The 23,245-nt window shown below is 43.1% G+C and overlaps 1 protein-coding gene across 1 annotated transcript in view; it reads left to right on the top strand.

The window, feature by feature from the left end:
* AVEN (apoptosis and caspase activation inhibitor) overlaps positions 1 to 23,194 on the top strand; it is a 175,334-nt gene extending 152,140 nt beyond the window's left edge. The window contains exons 3-6 of the mRNA XM_037133160.2: positions 12,642 to 12,712; positions 18,908 to 19,003; positions 21,614 to 21,977; positions 22,742 to 23,194. Of these exons, the coding sequence (XP_036989055.2) occupies positions 12,642 to 12,712; positions 18,908 to 19,003; positions 21,614 to 21,977; positions 22,742 to 22,857 (647 nt within the window). The 3' untranslated portion in view covers positions 22,858 to 23,194. The remainder of the gene's footprint in view (positions 1 to 12,641; positions 12,713 to 18,907; positions 19,004 to 21,613; positions 21,978 to 22,741) is intronic.
* Positions 23,195 to 23,245: the final 51 nt, after the last annotated feature.

The raw sequence follows: 23,245 nt of genomic DNA on the forward strand, positions 1-23,245 counted from the left end.
TCTTATCTCTCTTGTTCTTCGGCTCAACCTGACTTTCTTTTTTTTTATTAATACTGTAGTGGTTTATTAGTCTTCCTCACAAAGACAAGATGTTAGCGGTTGTTTTGTTTTAGGATAAATATCAGAGTGCTTGACATCATCTAGCTTCCATCATCCTTGGAAGCTAGCAGGTGGGGGTGGCAGGGATTTTTATGTCCTAGAGGCTAAACTGTGATCATCATTGGATTGAGTTAGCCTGTGGACTTAGATTCCACCTTGACCTTCCAACTGTGCCCTCTCTCATTGATGAGAATAGAGAAATTCAGAGAGAAGAAAGGGGATGTTTCATTTCCTGTAGTAGCCATTGTGACTATTTTGGAATATTCTTTTTAATGAAGATTGTGAACTTTTCAACCTATAAAGTTTGTTTGTGGCTTCCCAGAGACACCATGTCCTGGTTGCGGGCACATGCTAAGGGCTGTGGGGGAAATAAAGGAAGGTAATCACAGTAAAGAAAAGCCAGGAAAATGGAGCTTAAACTGCAGTACTCATCCAGAACTAGTGATACCTTCCTCTTGCTTTCTAGAGTTGGTTTCCAAAAGAACACACCACAAAGGTCTGGGCCAGTTTTATGACAAAAAGATCCAAATACCTAGGACAGATGTCAGTTATGGAAACTGCCACTACCAAAGTATTGGACCTGGGTATTGTTAGGTTCGTGCACATTTTTCATCTTTTACACTCAATTTTTCATATATATATATACCTAAAATCTGAATTGTTGAAACTGAAAGTCTGTGCTTGCTTTTCTTGGTCCAGATAATTCCTTGTAACCCTACCTGAACTTGCACTGGAGAGCTTGCATCATGTGAAGTCCTTTTGCTTAGCAGAAAGCCCTTTTTCGCTGGTGAGGGTTAACTTAAAATGCAAAGATGTGTCATCTGTGACCAAGCCTTTACAAAGCGCAGCACTGCAGAATTCGAACCAGTTTAGTGTCCACTTGGCCATTGATCATACGGCATGTGTTAGACTAGTTCAAGGTGGAGTGAGAATCGTGGGTATTATAAATACAGTGTCAATGTTGGTATATAATTTTTTCCTGAGGCTATAATCTTTAGAATACCTAGAATTCTATAGAAACATTGATTTTTTAAAAAGGACTACAGTAGTTATTTAAAAGAACCCTGAATGATTCTTTTCCTAAAAGGAAGAATTCTCTATTTTTGAATTTGGATTTTCATGTCTTCAAACATTGTCAACATATAAAATATTAGTATACTAAATGTCATAAAATATTTATTGAGTATCTGTTTTTGTGCTAGGGAATTCAGATAGCTTCAAAGCCTAACGGAAACAGTAGAAAGAACTTTATTATTTGTGGATATAATAAGAAATGCTAGGCCCCAAGAGGTCTTGGTGTATAACACTAACTGGCCGTGTGGCCTCGGTCAGGCCACTGAGCCTTCCAGACCGGAAGTTCTTCATTGTTCTATAAAGAGAGAGTTGAGTGAATGGCATCTATGGTTCCAGCTTTGAGATCTGTGGGTGTTTTGCCTTAACTGCATTTTTCCCTCAGGCAACTTAGCTTTTTTCTAGATTTCCTTACTTCTGTTTGGCTCAGCTCCAAGAGTAATAGGTGCTTGTTGCTAACAAAGGACAACACAACTAGAACAGGTAATGTGGAGAAAGGAGAAGTCTCCCTTAATCCCACCCTCTGAGGAATAATCATTCTTCTTTTAATATATTTTATTGACTATGCTTTTTCAGTTTTCCCATTTCTTCTCCCCTTTATTCCCCTCTGCCCTGCACCTCCCCTTCCCTACATGTCCCCCTCCTTGTTCATGTCCATGGGTCATGCATATAGGTTCTTCATTTCCTATACTATTCTTAACCTCCCTGTCTGTTTTGTACCTACCATTTATGCTTCTTATTCCCTATATCTTTTCCCCATTCTCCTACCTCCCCCTCCTTGCTGACAACCCTCCATGTGATCTCTGGTTTGCAGCCAGCGCTCACTCCACTGAGCTACACCAGCCAGGGCCCACCATGTGATCTCCATTTCTGTGATTCTGTTCCTGTTCTAGTTGTTTGCTTACTTTGTTTTTGCTTAAGTTCAGTTGTTGATAGTTGTTTGTTATTACTTTATTCATATTTTTATCATCTTTTATTTCTTAGATAAGCCCCTTTAACATTTCATATAATAAGGGCTTGATGATGATGAACTCCTTTGACTTGACCTTATCTAGGAAGCATGTTATCTGCCCTTCCATTCTGGAAATGAAATGAAAAGCTTTGCTGGATAGAGTAATCTTTGCATGTAGGTCTTTGCTTTTCATGACTTTGAATACTTCTTTCCAGCCCCTTCTTTCCTGTAAGGTTTCTTAAATCAGCTGGTAGTCTTATGGGACTTCCTTTGTAGGTAACTGTCTTCTTTTCTCTTGCTGCTTTTAAGATTCCATTCTTCTCTTTAATCTTGGGTAATGTAATTATGATGTGCCTTGGTGTGTGCCTCTTTGGGTCCAACTTCTTTGGGACTCTGTGAGCTTCCTGGACTTCCTGGAAGTCTATTTCCTTTGCCAGATTTGGGAAGTTCTCCATTATTTGTTCAAATAAGTTTTCTATTTCTTGGTCTTCCTCTTCTTCTTCTTCTGGCACCCCTATGATTTGGATGTTGGAATGTTTAAAGTTGTCTCAGAGGTTCCTAAGCCTCTCCGCATGTTTTTGAATTCTTGTTTTTTCATTCTGTTCTGATTGAATGTTTCTTTCTTCCTTCTGGTCCAAATTGTTGATTTGAATCTTAATTTTCTTCCCTTCTCTGTTGGTTCCCTGTACATTTTCCTTTATTTCACTTTGCATAGTCTTCACTTTTTCCTCTATTTTCCAACCATACTCAGCCATTTCTGTGAGCATCCTGATTACTAGTGTTTTGAACTGTGCATCTGATAGGTTTGCTCTCTCTGCATTGCTTAGTTCTGTTTTTGGAGCTTTGATCTGTTCTTCCATTTGGGCCATTTTTTTTTTTTTTGTCCTGGCGTGTCTGTTACATAGTAAGGGGTGGAGCCTTAGGTGTTTACCAGGGTGGGGCAATCCACGTTACTACACTGTGTGTGGGGGAGGGGTATGAGAGGGGATATGCTGCTTGCTCAGCTCTCTGCTGGCTTTCAGTCACTTTTCCAGCTACCCACAATCAAATTGGGTCCTTCTGGTGCTGATTCCCAGGTGGGTGGGTTTGTGTACATTCTAGGGGCCCTGTGGATCTCTCCAAGGAACTCTCCTGTGAGGCTGGGAGTTTCTTCTGCTGCCTCAGCGTCCACAGGTTTCTTTCAGTCAGTGGTTTGAGGCTGTATTTCCCTGTGCTGGAACCCTGGGTTGCATGGTCTGTCTCGCTCCCCTGTTGTTCCTCCCACAAGTGTGGGACCATCTGGTCTTCCAGCCACTGCCTTGCCATGAGTCCTCTCTGCCCTGGCTGCCTGTCTCTGCCCCTCCTACTGGTCTGGATGAATGTTTCTTCTTTAACTTTTTGGTTGTTGGACTTATATACAGTTCAATTTTCTGGCAGTTCTGGTTATTTTTTGCTTTTTAATTTGTTGTTCGTGTTTTGGTTGCGTGAGGAGGCAAAGTATATCAACTTATATCTCCATCTTGGCTGGAAATCATCTGAGATAATCATTCTTAAAGTAGGTATGTAATTATCTCAACTTATTTTTAGGCATATATTAGTATTTTTGTGATTCATATTTTGTGTGTATATCTATACATCTTATTCACACTGTGTTAAAACTTGATTTAAAAATATATTTATTTTTAGAGAGACGGGAAGGGAAGGAGAAAGAGTGGGAGAGAAACATCAATGTGTGGTTGCCTGTTGTGTGTCCCCTACTGGGGACCTGGCCTGCAACCCAGGCATGTGCCCTGACTGGGAATTGAACCAGCAACCCTTTGCCTCATAGGCTCAATCCACTGAGCTATACCAGCTAGAGTTAAAACTTGATTTTTTTCATGTAACAGTTGAGTAATGGGTATCTATTAATGTTAATATATATATATATATATATATATATATATATACCTTATTTTTATTTTTTTATTATTTTTAACCTTCACCCAAGGATATGTTTTTCTTGATCTTTTTTTTGGGGGGGGAAGAGAGAGAAAGAGAAAGATCTGTGTGAGGGAGAAAAGGCTGGTTGTCTTCTCCGTGTGCCCCAACCTAGGATCTAACCCTCAGCCTTCTGGTGTAGGGGACAAAGCTCGGCCAGGGCAAAGCTACCTTATTTTTTAAATGGCCTCATAGGATGTCGCTAACCGAAAATTCAAGGTGCACCAAATGCACCCTGGCCAAATGGTCAGGTGTTAAGTTGTATTTAACAGAAGCTAAAGGGAAATATTACATTGTAGATTGGACATCCAAAATATAAGGAAAAATCTGAAAATATAACAAAACGGTTAAGTTTTATTATAAAAGTTCTTAGTCACTAGATTTAATTTTGGTCATGTACAGGCATTCTCATTTCTCACCCCCGTCTTCTGTTAGGTTGTCCCCACAGTCACTATACACGACTGTGTATTTGAGGTACCAAGTTAGTGGCAGCTTTCAGCTGAGGTGCAGCAGGGTGCCCGGCTGCTTCGCCAGAGTAGAGCACTGCTGGTGATACTTAGCAGGGAACTTGTCTTCTCTAACAGTAACCAGGTAAAGACATTTCTTCATTGAATCTTAGACTTGGGGATTTGTTTGCTAATCATGAGTAATTCCAGAAATTGGTGTGTTGCATGCTGCTTGAGACATTTTTTGGAATGTTTTCAGAAGCACAGTTAAGATTGCTGCCATCCTATGTATTTAATTTTCTAACATTTTGCTGCTTCACACAATTATTTGATTGAAAAAAAATTCTGTCGTTAGTTTTAGCTCTGGAAATGTGGCATTAGAGCAATATAATTGACTTTCAAGATATAACAAAATTGTTTCAGTGTGTAGCTCAGATTTTATTACATGCAAACCAGCCATAGCCTTGTGGCTGGAATAGCATTCATTATATGGGAGTTTTTATTCTGTAAGAAAAATGTGAACTCTTAACGTACATCAGTTTCCCTTTTTTAGCATATTCTAGTGAATACATTATGTTCTTAATAAGCAACCTTGGGTTTAGCAGGCCTGCTACCTTGGTATTCTTATCTGCAAAGTAGATAGAACATGATGGGGTTTTCGTTGCTGTTGTTCCAGCAGCCTTTCTCACAGGCACTCGCTGCTCCTCCGACTTGTTTGAGGAGGTTGTATTAGTGCACAACAAGGCAGTCCACAACCTCTATGTCATGGAATTAGTCTTCGGCTGAAGAAGAAGGAAGAAAGTGCTGTGCTCCTTTTATGATTCATAGCTCTGTTCAATGCATTGTGCTGTAATCACTTTCTGAACATACAGCTGGTGAGTGTGGCCAAAACTTTGAACGCTGCGACTCCTAGGCACTCTCACTTCGCCATTTGTTTCATGGTCGGCAACAGCTGGCTGTCACATCATTGTTCTCCACTGGCTTCCATTCCACACTTGTTCAGTTGGATGCGCCCTTAGTGTGAGAGACCGGGCACAGAGCGCTCTGCAAGGAGTGAAGCAGGAGCAGGAGGGAATGCCGTGCTAATGTGCTGTGCTGTGTTGAAGGATGTCTCCGTTTGTTTCTGCACGTCCGCGTATCTGAAGGAGGAGATGTGGGAGGAGTACTGCCAGCGACACTGCCACCATTTTTGTGCGTGTCCTGATGTAATTCGGGAGGATGGGTTTTGTTAGCGTGTTTTCCAGAAGCTCTCCTGATTCTAGGAGTCGTCTCTTTGGCCAGTCTCAACACTCCTTCACGTTTGGTCAGAGGGTCAGAGGGGCAGCTGTTCCTCAGTAGTCATTTTAATGAGCTTATTTTTCAAAACTAGCCACTTTAACCTTTATTTATTACGGCTCTTAAGTTGCATTGTTTTGCGGTTTGATTACTGTATACAAAATGTGTTTTAGGCAACTCATTTTCCTCCGAGACTGTTTTCTTTGCGTGTTTATGTGTATACTTTATATGGATCATAGATGACTTCATGGTTGTCATCATGTGACTTCATCGTTTTCACTGGTGTGGAAATTTTACACCGCAAAATCCAAGTCTGATCGAGAACTCCAATATCTTAACTTCCATGGAGTTTTCTTTATTTTTTCCTTTCTCTTAGCTCGTTGTTATCTTGGTCTTGTCTCCTGATATACCTGCTGGTTTTTTCACGAATTTTGGACACTGTGTATAAAAAATTGCACAGATAATTTTAGGCTATTGATAATGCCATTTTCCTCCAAAAGGACTTTTTTCTTGTGGGCAGAATCAGAAATTGAGCTGATTCACAGCTTGGCCTCAGACTTTGTGAGGGCTGGCCTATGCCTCCTTCGTCCCAGTTCTGAGAGGCAGTCATCAGGGGTCCTGAGGGAAAGCCCTGCTTTTCGGAGACCCTTTCTCATCCACGGGCCCCGGACCTCAGCTGTTGTTCGCCCAGTGAGGTACTGACTGGCAGCAGGTCTCTGCAGCTTCACAGCCTCCCTGGTGGTTATTTTATGCTCAGTTTTTCAGTCTCTCAGACCTCCCCCTCCTTTGGAAATTATCAAATGCCTCAAAGGGAAAAGCAGTTCTAAATGTTAGACTCATCTCCTTGCTCTTCTCTTCTCTCTCTGGACCGTTGTCCCTCCCACTCTCACTGCTGTCTTAGTTCTCTAATGCAGCAGTGACCAACATTTTTGGTACAAGGAACCAGTTTTGTGGAAGACAGCTTTTCCATGGACTGGGGTGGCCTGGGGATGGTTTCGGGATGATTCAAGTGCATTATATTCAAGCTAACTTCGTGCTGTGCTTCCCTGTCCCTAATGGCCCAGACCTCACCAGTAACTGTCCACAGCCTGGAGACTGGGGACCCCTGCTCTAACTGTAATGTGGTGCTGAGTCAGAAGTCCCCCGCCAAAATCCTAATGCCCCCACAGCTATCACTTGGGGAATGAGGGGAGTGGAGCAGGGTCATTAAGAGCTACTTTGCCTATCCGAAGAACTTGGACAGTGTTTTAACAATGTTAAAAGGTGTACTCACTTGGAGCCAGGGAGATGGGCATGACTCTATCCCATGATGAAATGTAGCCGGAGGGGCTTCCTGCACCTGCAAGAGTGGCTTGGTGGTGGCTTCTGCTTCATGGGGCCGTGCTTGCCAGGACTAACAGTGGTAGCCGTGGAAGGCGGAAAATACAGCAGTGCTAACGGGTGTAGCTAATTGTGGGAGGAGTCAGGAATAGGGTTACAGAGGAAGATCAGCACAGGGGTTTAAACCCAGGTGCATCAGCCATGCTGGCGCTGAACTGTTGGTTTGGGAGCAGTGAGAGGGGCTCTCTTGACAATGCAGGTTAGAAAGAAGCAGAAAAGCAGGATGTAGCAGCCATGAAGGGCTCTTGACCGTGCGGCTGGGGAAGGAGAAGCCTCTTGACCATGTACTGGCAGGGCGGGGCCTCGGCCACATGGTTTGAAAGAATACAGGATTACCCCCAACCCACCATGAGGAAGAGCCACACGATTTTGGATTAAGAATGGGAGTCCAGCCGAGCCACAGACTTCTATTTTCTTTTTCTGAGATGGTGCCCCTGCCCGGCCTGGTTTGGCAAGGGGAGGCAGGACTGTGTGTGTGTGTGTGTGTGTGGGGGGGGGGTGTTTTAAAGGGATTTTGGGATTTAACAGCAACATTTTGCCATTATTCTGAACCTATATAACTTTTGAATAAATAGTTCCTTTCCTTTTTATCAACTGGCATTGACAGCCACAGTTCTTACTGGTGGGGGGCCAAAAGAACCACAGAGTAAACAGAACCCACATGGGGACGGGGGCAGGGAGGGACTGGGAATGGGAGTGGGTGGGGTTCTGTTACATAATGTCTTCAGGTAGGTTGTTATTATTACTATTATTTTTATTTTTATTTTTATTTTTGGTTTGGCTTAGTGTTCCTAGTTCTCAGCAAGAGGATTAGTGTGTAACAAGCTATTTAGCTATTGGTGGAATCTTACCTGTATTTGAAAGTAAATATTCAGATATCAACTACACATAGCAGGCTTTGTCTGCATTACTATTATCTTGTGCTGATTATATATTATAGTAATTCATGCAATCATAGGATCATTTATAACATAGAAGTTCATGAGTGCCAAAAATAACACAGAATAAGTTATTTAGCTATTTGGTTAGTTTTAAAAATCTACCAGAGTGATTTTTTCCTTTTTAAGAATACCTCTGATTTTATTGCCATTTTAAATTCCTTTCTTTTTTAAAAAAATTGTTTTTCAGTTACATTTTATATTCAATATTATTTTGTATTAGCTTCAGGTGTACAGTATAGTTGTTAGAGAATCCTAAGTTTACAAAGTGGTCCCCCTTCAATATTTCAGGTACCCACCTGGCACCATACATAGTTATCACAATATTGTTGACTGTATTCCCTGTGCTGTACTTTACATATCTGTGACTGTTTGGTAGCTACCAATTTGTATTTCCTAATCCCTCATTTTTTTTTACCCAATTCCACAATGCTGCTCCCTTCTGGCAACCATTAGTTTGTTCTCTGCCTCTATGAATCTGTTTCTGTTTTGTTCCTTAGATTCCACATATAAGTAAAATTATATGGTAATTGTTTTTCTTGGTATGACTTAGCATATTGCCTTTTAGGTTCATCCATGTTTACACAAATGGTAAAATTTCCTTTTTTATAGCTGAGTAATATTCTACTATATCTGTATACCACAACATTTTTATCCACTCATCTATTGATGGGCACTTGGGCTGCTTCCGTAGCTTGGCTCTTGTAAATACCACTGCAGTGAACACAGAGGTACACATATTCTTTCAAATTAGTGTTTTGGGTTTCTTTGAACATATACCCAGAAGTGGAATTTCTGGGTCATAGGCAGTTTCATTTTTAATTTTTTGAGGAAACTCCACACTGTTTTCCATAGTGGTTACACCAGTCTGCTTTCCCACCACCAGTGCATGAGGGTTCTCTTGTCTCCACATCCTCGCCAACACAAGTAGTTTGTTGATTTATTGATGATAGCCGTCTGACAGGTTTGAGGTGTTACCTTATTGTGATTTTAATTTGCATCTCTCTGATACTTAGTAACACTGAGCATCTTTTGAGATGTTTATTGGCTAGCCCTGTGTGCCCATTTTTAAATTGGTTTGTTTTTTGTTGTTGTAGCTTGACTTCTTTATATGTTTTGGATATTAACCCCTTACTGGATGTATCATTGGTGAATATCTTCTCCCATTCAGTAGGTTGTCTTTTCATTTTGTTGATAGTTTCTTTTGCTGTGCAAAACATTTTTAGTTTGATGCAGTCCTATTTATTTGTTTTTCATTTGTTTCCCTTGCCTAAGGAGATGTATCAGGAAAAACACTGCTAAGAGAAAGGTCAGAGATTTTACTGTCTGTGTTTTCTTCTAAGGAGTTTTATAGTTTCAAGTCTTACATGCAAGTCTTTAATTCATTTTGAGTTTATTCTTGTATATGGTGTAAGGAGGTGTAGCTCTGGCTGAGTGGCTCAGCTGATTGGAGCATTGTCCCATACACCAAAAGACTGCAGATTTGATCCCCAGTCAGGGCAGATACCTAGGTTGTGGGTTCAGTCCCCAGTTGGGGCTCATATAGGAGACAACCAATGGCTGTTTCTCTCTCACATAAATGTTTCTTTCTGTCTCCTTTCCTCTTTAAAATCAATGAATATATCCTTGGGTGAGGATAAAAAAACAAAAAACAAAAAGAAGGTGGTCTAATTTTGTTTTTTTGCACCATTTATTGAATTGACTGGCTTTACCCATTGTATGTTCTTGACTCCTTTGTTATATACTAATTGCTTTATTCTTAAGCTCCCTATTCTGTTTCATTGATCTATGTGTCTGTTTTTATGCCAGTACCATGCTGTTTTTATTATAACAGACTTCTATGTTTGATATCAGGTAGCCAGATTGATATTTAATTTATTCATTTATTATTTATTTCATGCGTAAATATAACAATAGGTTTATATATACATAAATCTATATATAGAGATCATGTATATATTATTCTCACCCCTTTTCTTTTTCTATTGGGTGGTTTTATTCTGATTGATCTGAGAAAGTTCTTTGTATGTAAGAGATGCTCTTTGCCAATATGCGCTACAAATGTTTATCAATAGTCAATGTGGTTTATATGACTACATTTTAGGATTTGTTGAGGTTTTGTGGCCTTTTTATAGTACTTTTAAAATATTAATGTTGCACAGATAGTTATAAAGAAAGTATAAATGTACAAGGTGTGTCCAGAAAGTATCCAGCTGTGCAAAAATAAAAAATACATTTATTGAAGAAAATACCAGATACAAGACACATTGTACATAGGACGGTGACACCTCAGTCCCCTTCAAAGTTGTGACCTTCTTGAGGAAATCTGGTTCCTTGGTAGGGGTTTGAATTAGGTCTTTAGCAACTGCAGCACAAGGCTCCTTGTGCTCTGGCAGCACAAGCCAGGGAACGAATTTTGCCTGAATACATTTCATGCCAAGATCCTGTGTCAAAATCTCAGACACAGTAGTTTTTGGAATCCCCAGATCAGCTTCTAGTTCTCGCACTGTCAGTTTCTCATCTTTGTTGATTGTGGTCTGTACACCTTCAACATTCTCAGGCGTTCTGCTTGTTGCAGGCCTTCAGAACAGGGATCACTTTCAACAGATTCTCCACCATCTTTAAAGCGTCTCCTCCACACTTTTATTTGTGCTACACTCACTGCATCATTTCCAAAGACTTCTGAATCATCCAAATAGTTTCCGCGGTGAACGTTCAAGCTTAACACAAAGTTTGATGCTGATTTGTTGCTCTACTTGCTCAGTCATTTTTAATGTGATGGCCAAACAGTACACATGTTCACTCAATGGTATATACCTCCCCCCCTCCCCGCGACTAGTACAGCGAAGTCGTCATTGTTTATGCATGCGCATTCTATTCTTCTCTCCTTGGCTGCCAGGTTACATCAGTGTCATGCAAACCACTCTCATTATATTAATAATGGCTGTACTTTTTCTGGACAGACCTCAAACAATTACAGTACATACATGCACAAATACACATACATCCATACCCATATACAAGACCTTATTAATTATATTATTCAGATTCTTTGTATCCTAATTTTTGAGGGATCAGATTGATTTACCAATGAATATGAGTAGTGATTTTACCCTTTTTCATGATAAAGAGTGTCATTCTTGGTCCTTTGGGCCTTGAATTTGAGCTTGTCAAATGTTAATGTTGTAATCCATGTGTTTTGGAATTGGTGGGATTGAGTAGGTTTCATTTTTAAATTCATCTTTGTCTCTCTAATTTTGAGTTCTTCGCTTTCCCCTCCTTTCATGTAGATGTAAAGAACAAATACATGGTTAAGTCCCCACACGGTATCACAGGTGGAGGAAGTGGGCTGTACCTGAGTTTCTGAAGTATAAATATATTCTGAAGAATATAACTGGGTAGAAGTGTGTGGATCTTCCAGACGAGAGCGAAGGATTAAAACAGAAATGAGGCCAGTGCGGAATATGAAGTATGTTTGCAATATGGAGAAGGCTCATTCTGGAGCAGGAAGTCTGAAGAAATAGGCAGTAGATGTGGGTTAGTGAGGTAGGACCAAATTTTGGAGGATCCTGAAAGCTGGGCCAAGTAATAATTCTTCATTTATAAATTAGCTGTTTTTCATGCAAATAATCAGATGAGTACATATTTACAAAGTAAGTCTAGGTCAAAGCTTGCTGTACAGGATTTTCTTTAATGCATGCTTATGTCCATCTTAGAACTTCATATTCCTTTATTTCGAGAAATCAGAGCAGTGTACTGTGATTCACATTAACTATTTAATACATATTCTTTGAGTTTTTATCTTGCATTTGACATTCTAAGCAGGTGATTTTGGGAGTAACGATTGAAGTTCATAACCTCACCTCAAAGAGATGTTTTAAGTCTGTCGCACTGTGGATCAGTCTAGAACTACTTTCCTTCCATTCTGTTTTTCTCCATGCTCTTCTGCTGTGCCCACCCCAAAATCATAACTATAAATTTCCTGGCATACCTTAAACCAGGAGTGTCAAACTCATTTTCACGGGGGGCCACATCAGCTTCTTGGTTGTCTTAAAAGAGCCGAATATAATTTTAGGACTGTATAAGTGTAACTAACTACTCCTTAACTGTTAAGGAGTTGAAATTACACTACAGCCTCCCTTTGAAGGCAACCGTGAGGTTGATGTGGTCCCCAGTGAAAATGAATTTGACACCTCTGCCTTAGGCAGATAAGGTGACAATATGCTAAATGTGGGTGGATGGCCATTTCTGCTGGCCTGTACAGTTCAGGCCAGCATGTAGGACAGTGACTTACTGAGACCTGAATTGGACAGTAAATGCATTGTTGCCAATATTTTTCAGTGTCCATCATGCACAGATTGCTGTGTGACGATGTGGAAGCCAGGTCCTTCCATTGAAAGATATCATAGAGTTCAGGATGGTTAGTGCTTCACAAATGGCACTTTTATTCTAAAAGAGGAGGTTAGAGAACAGAGTGTTTCCCTTTGGCTTTTGCATAAAGCTTTATGTCTTTTCTGTTTCTAGGGGACTCCTTCGCACAGTTCCGGTTTGCTGAGGAGAAAGAGTGGGATGCCGAGGCTTCGTGTCCAAAGCAGGTAAGCTGGATTGTCTTGAATGTGAGTGGATCGGCTCTTCTCAAGGCTGAAGGCTGTCCTCTGGAGTCATTGTTGAGGTAGAGTGTTTACGTAGAAAAGATTCTAGTAATTCGTGTACAGCTTAGTCTCAGTTTCCTACATTGCTCATATAATTTACAGGGAGCTTAAATTTTATAGGTCCTTGAAGGTTGAGTTTGCCTTCATACTTGCCTTCCTGTGTAACTTGCTCACACAGACTAGGGTGCAGGGTAGAAAATTTATAGTCATGATTTTGAGTTGATTACTTTGCTATTTGGGCTTGCTTCTTTTCCATTTCTGTGAAAATTCCCCTTAGGGCTGAAAATTAATTTTTTCTCCCCCCCATTGTTTTTGGTGTTAAAATATCCCTTACTTTATAACTTTAAATAACTCCTCTTCCAGAATTAGGAGAATAAAGTTATCAAATAAGAACAAAATCACAGATGTCTTTCAGTGAATCTATAAAACCCAATTATTTTGTTTTGTGTACATGCCATATTTTCTTCCCAAAGAGTTTTGATTATTTTTCAAGCATGATTTCACTGATTCTTTCTATATGAAAGATAACAGGTATTTTAAAATGCACAGAGAATTACTGGTGGGTTGTCATATGCTCCCCGATTCCAGGGTTAGTGCATGTACTCTCTGGTACAGTGATTAGACAGTCTGCCCATGGCCTCACACGGTGGCTGAGCAGCAGACCCAAAGCCCAAAGGTAAGGCACCCTCCTCCCCATTCCGGTGCCAGCTCAGTACCCACACTGTAGGTGGCTCATTTGATCTCTGGGCTGGTGGTAGTTGTTGTTTGGGATGGACAGTCTTATACAAAATGAGGAGATGGAAGTTACTTGTAAAAAGACTGCCTGTCATAATATATACTTTGAGTATAATATATACTCTTTGCAAAGAGTATATATTATAATATACAGGAAGTTAGGAAAAATATTTCCTAAAGTTACTAAAAATATTTGCCTTTGCTTGAGTCTCTTTGGACATATACCTGGATACAGTTGAGAATTTTAGGACAAGTTGAAAGCAGACAAACCGAGATCATTGACGAATATGGTGAAAACCAAACAACTCTCATTTCAACTCCTTTTGGGCCATGTTGGCATCAAAGCACTGAGCAACCATTATTTACTAGATGTTTTACCAGACGCAGCTTATTCAAAGGTGAAGACAGAGGCATGCTTGTTCATCACCCTGCATGCCCTGCCTTAGTGGCTGACTTATAGTAGATGATCAGTAAATATTTATGTAATAAATGAAAAAAAATGAGACGTAAAGTAAGTGGTGTAACAAGTGCACTAACATACTTCTGTGAGAGACTGCTATTGTGGGCTGGAAGTGATTGAGAGCAGCGCCATGGGGAAGAGACCATTTGAATGGACCCTTGTGGATGAGTGTGATTCTGGTAGGTCCTGCCGGGGGGACAACAGGAGGAGGAAGAGGCGATCCGAGAGAGCAGGCTGCGCTCAGCTGGGGAGCTTGGCTGCAGTGCAGTTTCCCCGGAGGAGGAGCTTCAAGGTCTGGGCCAGTTAGTACCAGCAGTCTGGTCCTCATTTTTTCCCTGGGGCAGTTTAGCATGTAAAAGACAAACCTGAGTGTGAATCCTTGCTCTGCAACGTGGGCAAACTCCCTTTCTTCTCTTGTTTTCTCATCTGTAAAATGGAATTAATAATAAAACATAACTTGGAGCTTTAATGAGGATTACATTCAATTATAAATCAAAGCCTTTTAGCATAGTTCCCAACATGTAGGAAGCACTGAAAACTAGCTCATGTGACTACAGTTATTCACAGCAGTTTAGTTGAGCAAGAAAATAGAAATGGTCAGATTCGACCTCAGCCAATGGGAAGGAGGAGCTGAGAGCTCGGAGGCTGGAGGGAGGGCAAGCATTTAGGGAGGATATTATGTCGGGTGAGTGGGAAGGGGCGGCCCGACAGTGTTTGGGGGCAGTGAGGGTAGAAAAGGGCCGCAGATAGATGGGACTTCAGCAGAGGATGAGGTAGCCTGTGGCACTGACCAAATACGAAACATGGGGACAAGAAAGATTTGTAATTGTACATCTGGGCTAGGTCAGTGGGGATGCCATTAATGGGGCAAAAGGAGAGTAGAAAGAAGGCAAGTTTGACCTTGGGCATTCTGAGTTGAGGTTGTGGTGGGGCATAGTCAAAACCGAATTTATCATTTCTGCATCAAAACTGTTTTTTGTCCCACTTAAATCCTCTTTGTTCTTGTATACTTGAGAGAGAGAAAGAGAGGAATTTACATATGTGTATTTGTATAATCACACACACAAACACATGTATGTATTTTCCCTCATGCCCCCTCTGCCCCCAGGGCAACCAGTGGCACAATACAGAGAAAGGGGAAAAAGTAGGAATTTGATAGTGGGAGATGTTTGGTCCTCAAAGGACGTATACCTTATATGTCCTTATAGGAGAGGGGCCCAGCACCATCATGGTGACTTGCCTTTGTTTCTTTGTGATCCCTGTGCAGGGAGACAGCGGCGTAGCCTGGTGGTGGGCGCACGTTGGTTACTGCGGGGGAGCTGTCCCTTGGGTCCAGGAGTGGGATTTTCACGTTTTTCCTTTGGATGGTACGGGGACATGTGTGGAGGGGAAGGGTAGCAGGAGAACTTCTTCAGGTGGAAAAATAGAACTGTTTTAAGATCACCTTTTTCATTTCATTTTTCATTTTGTCGACATGGTGACTTATTTATTTAACAGAACCCCTTAAGCAACTGTTGAGTGTCGGATGACACACAGTGGTTCCTGAATGCCTGGCTTCTAAAGGTGTAGACTCCCAGGTCCATCCCCCAGAGCCCAGCTCTGACTGAGGCCCGAGAATCTACATCTTGAAAAGCTCCCGCCCTTTTAAAAGACGCGGCCTGACTTGGGTGGGCACCTCTGTGGAGTGCACATGTGACCCTGACCCCGTGTGAACACAGCCCGAGCGATAGCTCCGGAGGAGGGTGCGATGGTCCCAGTAAAGACTACAGTGATCGCTTCTCAGAAAGGTTGAACAGAACAAAAGGAAAGCAGTTCTAGGCTTTAAGCTGAAAGTAGAGTTTCCAGTATGTTCTTTTCACACCAAATAGTGAACCTTTACACAGACTCTGAGACTCAGAGCCTAGTAAGGTTCTTGGACAAGAGGGACCTTCAGGATTACAGACTCTCACCCCCCAGACAGACTTCCGTGCACACTGATGACAGAGAAGAGGTGTGGGGGGACTTTGTGCTAACAGTCAAGCCTGCTCCCCTCTGCCGGTCTCAGCATCTGCGGGGCAGAAGGCATCAGGGTCCCCTGTGTCGCAGACTGGCTTGCGTGCTCCAGCTGTGAGTGACTGTCAGAGTTGGTCAAGTGGATGTGGAGACTGGGCTCTCCAGACAAAAATAGACTACCAATTATTTTACATGAAAACTTGTAGCAAAAAGCTAATTTGTGGTTATTATTCCATTGAAACCAATTGTAAAATTTGTACTGTACTTATTACAAGTAAGTCACTTCAGCCCCCTTTTCATCTAATGTCTTCAGCTTTAGCCCATTAAGGGGCAAATTGGTGATGAAAAAAGGACTCTGACAAAGTGGCATTTGATGGCAGGTCCTGGGCTCTGGGACTCCTGCGAGGAGACGAGGAACAATTACTGTGGTGTCTCCAGAGTCTTGACAGCATCATGGAGGTGGTGCACTGTCAGCCGGGCCCTGGAAGATGGGTGGACATTAGAAATGTACGGGGAGGAGACACTCTAGTTGCAAACACGGCCAAGTGTCCGTCATTCAGAGCACGGCTCACAAGCACAGCCTGGCTGTTCCCGCATCTCTCTGCGGTCAGTCTCACACACCTCGTTGTTGATGGTGTACCCTATAGTCATCTTGCATGGGATGCAAAAAGGGCACAGAGGAAGTTCGGATACGTTTAGCCAGACCCCAGGATGTCTCAACAGTTCTCTGGAGAGCTAAGGGAGCAACTGGTGGTGGAGGGAAAATTCTCACTCTTTAGAGGTTGAATGAAGGGGTCTCCATATGTGGCTTTGCAGACAGCTTGGCCGTGGGAAGGGTGAGGTTTCCAGTTTGTACTTTGGTGACTTACCTGTGTGTCAAGCACTCGAGATCACACCTTGCTAGTGGGCTAAGAGAGCGTCTCCAAACTTGAAAACAAAGACTTGGCCATGCTGGCCTGGGTCACAGCAGTCAGGTGCGCTGTGCAGGATGGAGGAAAGGCCTGCGGCCCACTGAATGTCTCAGTTTTTTATCAGGGCTTTTCTTATCAGTTACTTTTCGACCGTTCCCTAAATCTTTTTTTTGGGGGGGGGGACAATGCAAGTTTTTAATAATCCTTTAAGAAAAAGTTGGGGCTCCTCAGCTGTTCAGACTTCTCAGTGTAAAGGAGGGCTTGTTGAGATATTAAAAGAGGAAGTTATGGCCCTAAAATGTTGGAGGACTTTGGAATGTGTAGGTGGTTAATACTTGGGATTTATAGTTTTTTTAAAAATATATTTTATTGATTATGCCATTACAGTTGTCCTATTTCCCCCTTCATTCCCCTCAACCCTGCACACCCCCTCCCCCACCATTCCCCCCTTTAGTTTATGACCACGTCTCAAGTTCTTTAGATTCTATATTTCCCATACTATTCTTGCCCTCCCCACCCCCGTCTACTTTCTACCTACCGTCTATGCTACTTATTCTCTGTACCTTCTCCCCCTTCTCCTCCTCCCACTTCCCTGTTGCTAACCCTCTATGTGATCTTCATTTCTATGGTTCACTCCTGATCTAGCTGTCCTCTTAGTTTGCTTTTGTTTTAGGTGTGGTTGTTAATAACTGTGAGTTTGCTGCCCTTTCCCTGTTCATCTTTTTTATCTTCTTTTTCTTAGGTAAGTCCCTTTAACATTTCATATAATAAGGGCTTGGTGATGATGAACTCCTTGAATTTGATCTTATCTGAGAAGCACTTTAACTGTCCTTCCATTCTAAATGAAAGCTTTGCTGGATAGAGCAATCTTGGTTGTAAGTCTTTGGATTTCATGACTTGGAATAAAAATCCTTTTTTTGAGATGTAAATTTAAGCTCCTTTTTTCTAGGACAAGTGGCCACAATTGGTGCTGCCCAGGTTCCTTGCCTAAGAGCTATCTATCTTTGGAAAATTTCAGAAGGGCAGTGGAAAAGCCACCTTGTTCTTTCAGTCCCATGCACTGCTGTCGTAGGGGTTGGGGTAAGCATGGGTCTGGGTTTCGTTTCAGGCTCTTGAGTGCACCAGGAATGACTGACTCTCTGTCCGGAGTCATAAACTCATCTACCTGGGACATTCCTGCCGTGGACTGGAGATTGGACTAGATGAGCCCTGGATTTTTTTCTAACTTGAAGTTAGTCAGTGGTTGTAGATTAAGACGTGGTTCTAGCCGGACCTATGACTTGGTGCTTGGTGAGGTGGTCAGTGCTGTTTGCCTTTAGCGTGAGGTCACTGTAACCACCTTAATTTAGTTTTTTCCTTCTCTTGAGTGGCCAGGGCACTGAGAAGCAGCTGTTAAACTAGTATCAAGCCATGTGATAATTCTGAATGTTTTTTTCAAATGCTGTCAACTTGGGAGGTCATCACAGGGGTGTGACTTCACGTCTGTGAACGGGAAGGGAGTCAAAGGGAGGCTTCAGTGTTGGCCTCACTCAGCGTGCTGCCTGCTGTTGGCAGGTCTCCGTCCCCTTCTTCCTTGTTGCGGGCACCTCCCCAGGCGCCGGGGGCTGTGCCTCCGCCCCCGTGACTGCCCAGACAGCTCTTCCCCCCATCCCAAAGGTCAGCCATTGAATTTGAGGCAGGTGTCCACTTAGATTTTATTGAATGCTTATTTTTCTTTACGTTTGCTGGTAAGTCCAAGAGTGCCCAGTTTCCAGGTCACCATGCATTCTCGATGGTGGGGGCGACCGCTGCCCTGCTGCTCCCACAGTGTGAGCGGTGGCTCGGGAAGGTTGTGGTGGTTTTTTATGTGGACGTGATACACCGAACCATATCAAGTGTGACTTTTGATCTGAGTCCCAGCTGAATGTAAATCCAGGGAAGATTTTTTTAATAGTTACTTTCATCTTGTGCTTTTATTTCTGAAAGTCACATGTAACCAGCACCAGAAATATATATCACAGGTATATGTATGGTATAGGTATTTTTCTTATTTATTTGTAGAACTCAGCATTTTATGTGGACTGTGAGTCGTTGGTTCAAGCCCTTCAGGAACTGCCTCTCTCACTCCGCCTCAACGTTGCTGCTGAATTGGTCCAGGTAAAGCCCCGAGGGCATCTTCCAGTTGGTGTGGATTGGGGCAGAGGAGACAGAGTGCAACGACTCCGCTTCTCCTTTCATAAAGCTGAGGGTTTGGGGTTGGGTAGCATTTTGTAAAGTTTTAAGGGAGAATTAATTTCTAAAAAGTTTTTAAGAAAATAATTGAAACATTTTGAAGAATTGAATGTAATGGAGTTGAATGAAATATAAAAGCACAGAACCTGGCTGGTACTTTTCTCAAAATAATCATGCTGGGTACTAAGAATACAGTGTTTGAGGAGACAGACGCGGTTCCTGCCCTTGAGGTGCTTGATCTACTGGGGAAGATGGGTACTAGTCGGATTATCACCCAGCTTTACAAATTGTGGTAAGTGCTTTCGAGGAGGAGCACATTGTGCTGTGAGAGTACATGACAGTGAAGCTGATCTACTTTGGTGTGATTAGGAAGGGATTTTCTGAAGAAGTGACAGACAAGCTGAGATCCAAGGTAGAGGAACATTTGATGAACTTTAGAGAAGAGCGACCCAGTAGATCTGCATTAACAGCACTGCCGACACCACCAATAACAAGAACCTGCTGGCAGTAGATGAGGAGTGGGCTGTGGGGCGGGGGCGGGTGTTTGTGGGTAAAAACGCACTCACAGGAGGAGAGGAGACGAGGGGAAGCAAATGGGGAGGCAGTCTCGTGGGTCCAGGTGGGCAGTTCTGTGGCCAGGACCAGGGTGATGACGGTAGAGATGGTACGGAACTGGACTTCCCAAGAGGTACTTCAAAAGACAAGCAGACTTGGGGAAGGACAGCAGTGGAGAGAGAGCAGGTGAGGAATTGTTCTAGGTTTCCCAGCTGTGTGACTCAGTGGTCGGTCGTACCAGAAAGGGTGAGGTTTGGACATTACGGGTCTGTGCCTCTGAGATACCAAAGTGAAAATATTAGCCAAACAGATACAGAAATTTATAGTTCAGAATTAGGGGCCAGAAATAGAAATTTGGGAGATATCCATGTAGGATGGCAATTGAGGGGAAAAGGCCCAAGGACTGTACTATATGGAACTTCAAAATTTAATTGTGGCCTGATTGAATTTTTTAAAGTGAAACCCTGGGCAATAATGATTTTAAATAGAATCCCAGCAGCTAAAATGATCAACTTTGTTCTGCAGTTGAATGTGATGCTGTTTCTATTGCACTTGCGAGTCTCTAATTTAGGGCTAGAGGACAGTCAGGGGCAGGGAAGTACAGGGGGCGGCATGCAGCTCTGATTGGGAATCGCCCCAAGGTGGCTTTAGGAACATGGTGGGGTGATATTTGGGGTCGTCCCAGTGACTGGGACGGTGCTACTTTTCCTGCTGGGAGTCCAGGTGTTCCAGGTTCTCACCTGTTCAGTTTGGTGCCACACCATGAGGAGGGGTGAACAGAACACATCAAGGAACCACCGAGATGAAGCTGAGGGGGGACCCAGGACTCAGGAGAGAAACAGGAAGTATAGTAAGAATTTGAAAGTGAAGGTTGTGTTGGCAGCAGGCCTTGAGTAAAAAAGTATATAGCAACTGCAGTAACTTTGAAACCCTGGCTAAATCTTTAAAAAATCCCTCTCCTGCCCTCTGTGAAGTAGTTAATCTCAACTGAGTTTGCACATTGGGACCCCCAGGGGAGGAAAACAAACCAAAAGATGGCAGTCTAGAAGACCACATCCCAGCTTCGCCCACACCCTGACAGTGATGGATGAACATTTAAGTCTAAGTGTATAATCATACTGTCTTAAAAGCCCTGGAGAGCAATTAGCAAATTGGATCTGCTCTGACGCTTTACTGCCCAAACGGGACAATGCAGCCAGTGGTAGTTGAACTTCACTCTGAGCCCCTGCACTCGGATGCCACGCTCGCCCAGGCCTCCGTCCGGAGCAGCAGCTCTCAGCCTGAACTCTGCATTAGTGTCACCTGGGGGTTTCCCCGTCTACTAAATTATAATGCGGATATAGGAAAGTGCGTGCACAGGTTATACTTATATATAAATACTTTTACAACCATGAACTCCAGAAGCTCTCTCCCTCCCACTACTCCGAGTCACCATTTCCCTAAAACCATTATCCTGATTTCTAATATTAAAGATCAGTTTTGCCTGTTTTTGGCTTTTTAAAAATGCAAGTAGTATGTTTCTTTCATGTCTGGCATGTTTTACTCATTATGGAGAGCCAGTCGGTCTTCCCTTCTCTGTGAATTTGGCCAGTTACCTTCATTTAGTGCTTTTGGACCATTATCAGATCTGATTTGCTGTTTGCTTCTCAGCGCCTTTTACAGAGGTTTACATCTCACCACAAATGCGAGTGTACATTCAAGTAGACCTGTGGCACTGTCACCGCTCAGGCCTGACAGAAGACACGACCCTCTGAGTTCAGCTCTCAGCCCAGAGCGGAGGTGGGGACAGTGGGACCTGCAGCCCTGTTATGTTTCAGTGAGGTGTCCCACCCACCCTGACCCCAAACCAGAGACCCTTGGTAAACGTCCTGTCTGCATTACCTCTTGTCCATGGAGTTTGATGTCTTCCTCAGCTTCCGTTTCTGTGTAAGCAAGTGTGGCAGGACTCCCATTTTCAACTCAGTTATGCTTCTCTTTCAGACTGCCCTTCCTTTAGAGCTTCCTCAGGTGAAACCAAAGAGAAATGATGAAGGCAAGGGATTGGGCATGCAGTTCAAAGGGCCACTGGGGCCTGGAGGAAAGGGGTCTGTGCCTGAGCTGAAATCTGCGGCCGCAGGCTTCCCCATGCACCTGGGTAAGGACAGCCCAAGTCCGGGCCCTGCACAGGGTTCCCAGAAACCCGCCTCGCCCCTGCCATCAGCAGCGGACCACTTGGAGGAAGAATTAGATCTGCTGCTCAACTTAGATGCACCTGTAAAAGCGGGAGAAGACCTCTTACCAGACCAGATACCCCAGGCCCTGGAATCCGAGAAAGATGGGGAGGTGGTGGCCCAGGAAGAAAAAGGTATGGTTTTCATTTTACTCCCTAACCATCTCCTTGATTCTCGCATTGTGGTGAGAACAGCCTCACCGGTGGCACATCTGTACATGAGTCCCTTGGTGTCTGACGCTGATCTGGCGTCGTCTAGTTACATCTATTTCCGTGCTCACATCTCCGCCTCCCGCGCAGTGACCTTCCTCTCACTTGATGTACCAGCTTCCAGAAGCTGCTGCCTGCCTCCCTGCAATGTTCAGCCTGGGCTGCGAACTGAACCTGTGCTATGAAAAGGCACTAAGGTACTCGCAGCCCTCAGTTGTGCAGCAGCAGGATTTTAATGGACTGTCTGAACAGGCCAGTGAACCAACGCTTCCCATGTCGTGCCTGCTATTTCAATCTTCCTCTTCGTGAAAGAAGAGCACGTCCTCATCTGTGTTTGGGGCGAGGGTGGCCTGGGTACCTGCCCCGGCCATGTACTACTTTCGAGAACCTTTAATGATGTCTCAGGATTGCTACAGTAGTAAAAAGAAAACCAAGCTGCTGGTCTTTAGAAAAAACTAGTGAACTGTGAAATTCAAGTTAAGAATAAATAGAGGAGCATATTTCTACCCTATTTATTAATTTGTTTAGCTATTAATTATTGTATCTTCCTAGGGAACAGGAATAATAAGGGAATGTTTCCCCTTGCTGTAAGAAAAGTAATAATTATGGCTACATCATGGAGCAAACCCCAGGGGAGCCTCAGTCTGCAGACTAATGTGAAGTTGTTCACATTGTTCTTATTTCCCCAGTTCTTGTGAGACCGTGTGTGATGGAAGAAAAGAACGTGGAATCTGTGCAACCGAGCACATCAAAAAACGTTACCGAGGAAGAACTTGAAGACTGGCTGGACAGCATGATTTCCTAACAAAAGAAGAGGAGGAGACAGAAAAAGGAAAAAAGTGCCTGAAGCTGATTTTGGTCGCTCTGTAAGTGAGGGTGGGCCCAGGCTGTCCGTGAGGAACAGTGTGCCCAGGCCAGCGCACTCCGCCACCGCAGTGACACCTGCCTCTGACAACACCCGACACATTTTTCTCTGGCTCAGTAACCTAAGACACTCATCAAGGGCAGGTGATGTTACAGTGCTTGTTTCCTGCCTTCTTCCTCTCACTATTTATCTAATAACAGAGCAGGCTCTGCTGAAGGGACTGGAGCAAGCCACGAGGCGTGCATTTGGCCAGAATAAACAAATGCTGTTCTGTGGAGTTTTCTTCTTTTCTGTGCGGGGCTTTAGGCTATTTGTCTCATGTCCCGTC

The sequence above is a fragment of the Artibeus jamaicensis genome, unplaced genomic scaffold (assembly GCF_021234435.1).
Source record: "Artibeus jamaicensis isolate MK-2021 breed Jamaican fruit bat unplaced genomic scaffold, CSHL_Jam_final contig_1132, whole genome shotgun sequence".
NCBI classification, from domain to species: Eukaryota; Metazoa; Chordata; class Mammalia; order Chiroptera; family Phyllostomidae; genus Artibeus; species Artibeus jamaicensis.